This window comes from Pistacia vera, unplaced genomic scaffold, assembly GCF_008641045.1.
Source record: "Pistacia vera cultivar Batoury unplaced genomic scaffold, PisVer_v2 Contig31, whole genome shotgun sequence".
NCBI lineage: Eukaryota > Viridiplantae > Streptophyta > Magnoliopsida > Sapindales > Anacardiaceae > Pistacia > Pistacia vera.
The window spans coordinates 463,324-469,323 of record NW_022196124.1 but is presented as its reverse complement, the minus strand read 5'-3'; the positions used below and the strand labels follow the sequence as shown (position 1 = coordinate 469,323).

The 6,000-nt window shown below is 35.4% G+C and overlaps 1 protein-coding gene across 1 annotated transcript; it reads right to left on the bottom strand.

Moving 5' to 3' along the window:
- Positions 1–379: 379 nt before the first annotated feature.
- Positions 380–3,232, bottom strand: LOC116136119 (putative disease resistance protein RGA3). The gene has a single exon (XM_031421831.1). It carries the CDS (start codon positions 3,230–3,232, stop codon positions 380–382), a length of 2,853 nt encoding a protein of 950 aa, XP_031277691.1.
- Positions 3,233–6,000: the final 2,768 nt, after the last annotated feature.

Genomic DNA, 6,000 nt, shown 5'->3' with positions numbered 1-6,000 from the left:
CGGAAAAGTCATTGCATCTGTGAATACCAAATTTGGGTCAATTTTTTCCAAGCCTGCAGAAACAGTAAAGAAAATTCAACAAATGAACTTCAAACTTAACATTTTTAGTAAGTAATTTTTGAAAAAACAACAATAAATAAGCTGAAGTGATTGAACATTTAAAAAGAAATTGAAAAGATAAGTTTGTACTGTTGCTTCAGACAATAATATAACACATAATTTGATTAAAAAAATGTTATCTGGTTCTTAGATTAGAAAACAAATAACAAAGCATATTTAAGTAATTACCTGTAGCTTATGGGTTGATGTTTATTGCTTCCGTTTGACCCATTTATGATCGAATATTGATGGTAGGGATGTGAGAGATCTTGGACCAGTCTTATCCTGTTCCTTTTTTGTATCGTTCTTTTAGAATAGGACATTCCCGAATCAATTTCTTGAGTGTTGTCCTCTGAAGAAGGCTATCTGGCAGTGCCTTTAATCTGTAGCAGGAACTGATATCCAAGGTAGCAAGACATGGCATGAATCTAGTATGTTCTTCTTCCTTTCCCTTCTTTGTATTCTCATAAGTCCACTCTTCCCATTCTTTCAATTCACAAAATTTGAGTTGTTTCAATTTGGGGAAGAAAGCAGAGGATGAAGATGATGAAGAGGCTCCACTTTCAATCCCCCAAAATTCATTATCCACTTTTTTCACATTTTTCATCCCATATATGGTTAGTTCTTCAAGGGATGACAATTTTCCCAAAGAATGCAAATTCTTACAGTTAAGGGAGCAGCAAAGATATAAACTCTTCAGCTTGGTCAATGACATCTCCCAAGTGGAGGGGAAAGTTCTGCCTGCGTAGGAATAAATCGACAACCGCTCTAATTCTGGAGGTGGTTGTAAAGCTTCAAGGACTACTTCATAATCCTCACACGATTCCCCTTCTTCAGCAACTTTCCAGGAGCATCTCTTCCTACTAAGATTTTTCGTTCCCTTATCGAATTGCAGATTCAGACCAGTAAGGTTTTTCTTATTTTTGAGTGCTTCTTTTATTTTACCATCACCCACATTTGTCACATTTCCCAACCCTCTTATCTTCAGGCTCCCTTCAAGATTATTCAAATTTTTAATTCCTTCAAGACTACATGCTCTGCTATCATAATCATTACCACCACTTATAACGAATTCCGATAATGTTTGGAGACCTGTTAATTTTTCAATCCCTTTTGGTATGTAAAGCAACGACCTTGTCATATTTTTTAAACACCTCAAATTTACTAATTTTTCTATCCCACCAGGTAATTCAGTTGTCATACTCAGTGTAATATCTAAAGTGCGCAAATTATATAATTCACACAAACTTTCAGGTAATCTTGTGATAAATTGCATATTAAAATCAAGATATCTCAAATGTCTTAATTTTTCTATCTCTTTTGGAATCTCCATAACTTCTTGATCCAAAAAATTTGCGGTGAACTTCAATGCCCTTAAACATGTTAATTCACATAACTTTGGCAAAACATCACTTGACAATGAATGGACATACTCAATCACAAGACTACGCAGACTTTTGACGCTACAAATGGACATGGGAAATGGAACCTCTTTATTAACCTTTAACATTAAATGACGAACATTTTTGTTAGAAGAGTTTATAAACAGATCATTATCACCAATATTGACTTGTAGAGCAAGACATTCACCATCACTTAAAAATAGCGCAAAGTCATGCACTATATCATGCATCTTACAATCCTTTATAACATCTTTTGATTTTGAAAATTCTTGGAAGAAAGATCGTGTTACTAAGTGGTGAAAATACTCTTCTCCTATTGTCTCTAACTTTGTATTCTTTTCTAACCCCAAATAACCTTGTGCCATCCATAAATTAATTAATACGTCTTTTTTTATATTGTAACCTTTTGGAAAGATAACACAATAAGAGAAACATTTTCTTATTGAGGATGGCAAATCGTTATAACTCAACATCAAAGGGGATAGAATACCACTTTTAATCTCCTCTAATTTCCACATCTCACTATATAAAACACGTTTCCATTCATCTCTACTCCTCTTAAACTGCAAGAGACTCCCGATGGTTTTTGTAGCAAGAGGTAACCCCTTGCACTTCTTAACGATTTCCCTACCAATTTCTTCTAATTTTTCACTCTCATGAGTAGGTCTTTCAGAAAGAGCTAGCCTCCTAAATAGTTCCCAATTCTCATCAAAGGACAATTCTTCAACGTTGATAATATCAATTGACTTCATAATATGTGCAACCGACTCTTTACGTGTGGTAATTAAAATTTTACTTCCATGGAGACCATTCTTTAAACAATGATAGAACGGTTCCCATTTTTTGTGATCTTCATTCCATACATCATCTAAAATAAGAAGAAATTTTTTACCCACAATAGAGTTATGAATACGTTGAAGAAGAGATTGTAGATCTTCTACATTAGGAGTAGGAACTTCTAGAGCTTCAATGATCACTCTAGCGATCTTGAACTCATCAAAAGGATTTGATACACACACCCATATTATTGAATTAAAATGGCTCTTTACTTCATCATTATTGCAGGCAAATTGAGCAAGAGTTGTTTTTCCAATTCCTCCCATCCCTACAAGTGAGATGGTTTGGAGGCTTTGTTCACTACTCTCACACAATAACTTGCGTACTAAATTATTCTTCTCAATATCTCTACCACATATATCAGATACATCAATAAAAGAAGTAGTTTGCATTGGTTGATAATCAGGTCTCTCATTAGCTGGAATGACATTAAGATTATAATCACCTTTTTCTTTCGCAATAGCATCTAACTTTCTATTTATCTCTGTTATCCTAACTGCAATGTCGCGACGTAAAACAACTTCTTTGAAGCCAAAGCAAGGAGAGGGAAAAAAACAACATACCTTCTTCTTAGGAGCAAGAGCATTATGAACATAACCTCCCTCAATTTTGAGTTTCATGATTTCAGTGTTCCACTCATCCAACACATCTTCCACGTCATAGCATGCTTCTTTGAGCTGATTCAACCAAACCCTCACAGCTCTATTTTTCATTTGTTTTTGGTCTGCATCAAGTAGCACAGCTTGAATGGCTTGAAGATTGTGGTTAAGCTTGTCTACTTCTTCTTCAATATCCCCAACTAGGCTCACCTGTTTTCCGATGAAGCCAGAAATCTGTTGAGAAAGAATTGAAGCCAGCTGCTCCAAGGCAAATGAAACAATGGCTTCAGCCATACTCAGAGATGGTATTGAACAATGAAAGGTGACAAACTGAGTTATCAAATGTGTTTGTGTTGCGAAAATGCTACCATTATTTCTTTGAAATGTTTATAATACATGTAAGCTGAGGAATATTTCACTATTGAGCAAAGTGAAACCTTGCTTTGACGCTGGTTTAGGTATAAATAAAGCTTTTTCCAAGCTATTCCCACTGTTTCCTTTCTGTTACATGAAGTTTCTTTAAAACAAAATATATTCTGCCGCTTTTATAATTTGATTTCTTGTCTTAGTTGTATTTCATAAAGAAAGATTCTGAAGCCTGAGTGGAAAGAAAGTAATTTGCAGAAAATTAAGAAAAGCAGATTCCTGAACAAATGAACAAAGAATTCGGTATGACAACACAATGCAAGTGTAGAAGACAAGTGATTGAACCAAAGCAAGATTCCAATAGCAAATTTTAAGGCAAGGAGTTAGTATTCTGTTACCTAATGAATACATGACTCAAAGATTAAGCTTTGCTTCAGCTTCAGCCTGAAATAGATTTTGTTTTCATGTAATTTTTCCAATTTCAACTGCGTTCACAAGAAACTTACATGCGTTAGCCTGAAACTTTTGGATGAAAATAAAAGAATTATCAGAATTCAGAGCAGATTCAACTAGGGCCGGTTGTTCAGTAACTTGATGATTGTTTCCATATAAAAAATTATATGTTTTTTATATAGGCCATCATACTCAATTATCAAATATTCAAGATTGATGCTGATTAATTTTCTTTCCCCACATTTTCCCGGCAACCAAATACATTCCAATGAATATAGTAATATAGCACATCATTAGTGAAGAATCAAGCATTTGACATTTTACAAACCTAATAAACTTTTATCAAGATGGTAATGTTACTAGATCGTTATCAAAATATTACGATTGAATCAATTCTTGACATAATATAGTAATATAGTACACCACAAGTAAAAGAATTCTTGCATTTTGCCAATTTTTTTTTATGATATTAGTTCATTTTGTGTTCATTTCATGAACATTGAGTATCACATGTTATGTCCCAATTCCATGTTTTCATGGCTACTACCTTACCACATGGAATTGCAAACTGGCTACCATTTCATTTCCTTAAACTAAAGTCTCACTGTTGAAGAAGCATTTCACATTTACCTAACTTTGGCTTTGCCTCTTCTCTTTTAAATGACCATAAACTAACAACTACAATCATATCAGCTTTGCTTTTTCTGGGTAATAAAATCTCTGAAATTAGGTAAGATGTGTCTGTGCTAAAAGAGTGAAAGGTGTTTTTGATAACTGATATGATTTAACATCACTGGTATGTTTTTGCTGCCATTCATTTTGTCTCCAGTCAAGAACAATGACATTTCTATTTTTTATAAATCAAAAAGCATCTACTAAGGTCCAAGTTCATCATGGTACTTCCATTGTTGAGCTTGAGAGTGACTGATCATAGCTTTTGCTGAAGGCATTTGTATTGGTTGGCAATATTTTGGAAAGAATATTATTTTTTATAGTTGTAGTTTAATATAATTTAGCAGTGGTTGAATTTAGACATGTGAAACACAAGTTCACTTGTTAGAAAAATCTAGTCTCATCTGAGAGAAGAAAAATTCTCCCTAACTTCCCAGTTTCCTCTCATTTTTGTGGGGTTGAGCCGAAAGAGAGTTGAATATGAGCTCATATATGAGCTCTCTAGGGTAAATAAACTCATTACTCCGATAATTTATCGGATCAATGCAACTTTTTTTTTGGTCGTGGCAATCAATTACAGCTAAAGCTCCATTAAAAAAACATTTTCATGGGTTAGACCCATTGTTCTAAAAACCGGACTGGATCAGCCAATCGGACTGATTGGACTAGTGACTGACGCTCTCTCCAGTCTAGGTTACTATTTTTAACTGTTTACAAAATCCCTAACTTGACGGTCGGTGAATGAGGGGTTACTAAGTATCGTGGTTAGAGGAGTTTTGTAGAGTAGAGGCCGGTGGTTGAAGGGGTGGTATCAGATTGAATTTTGGACGCTCGAATTAGCTGGAGTTTGGTCAAAAAATCAACCCAATACACGAGTCACGACCGGCGAATGGGGTGCTACCAAGTGTTAGGGTTAGAGGGGTTTTGTAGAATAGAGGCCTTTGGTTCAAGTGGAGGTGTCGGATTGAAATTTGGACATCGGAATCAACTGAAATTTGGTTGAAAAAATCAGCACGATATTCGAGTAATGACTGGCAAACGAGAGACTACCAAGTACCGGGGTTAGATGGGTTTTATAGAGCAAAGGTCGGTGGTTCAGGTGATGATGTCGAATTGAATTTTGGATGCCAAAATCAGCCAAAATTTTGCTAGAAAAATCAATCCAATCGTGGCAATATACGCTAGTCACAACCAGCAAACGAGAGACTACCAAGTTTTGAGGTTAAAGGGGTTTTATAGAGTGGAGGACAATGATTTAGATGATGGTGTCGGATTGAATTTTGGTATAAAAAATCAAAACCCAAACAGATCTTAGAGGTGTATTTGCTAGATTGCAAACCTATGGGAACTGATGTGGATTTTTCAAGGGTGTGTTTGCAAGATTTCAAACTTTCTGGATCACTCGAGACCGCCAATTTAACCGATCAGACCGATCAACCCAAGACCCAACCCCTTGGCCGGGTGACACCCTAGGTCGAGTTTTAGAACACTGGTTAGACCACCTCCTCGGGGAATATAAGGTTTGTCATCTAAGTGCGAATATCCTCATTTTTAAGATCATTAGAAGTTAA

Bases quoted from the DNA above. Each gene is read 5' to 3' on its own strand.
- LOC116136119 (XM_031421831.1), bottom strand. From the start codon at position 3,232: ATGGCTGAAGCCATTGTTTCATTTGCCTTGGAGCAGCTGGCTTCAATT.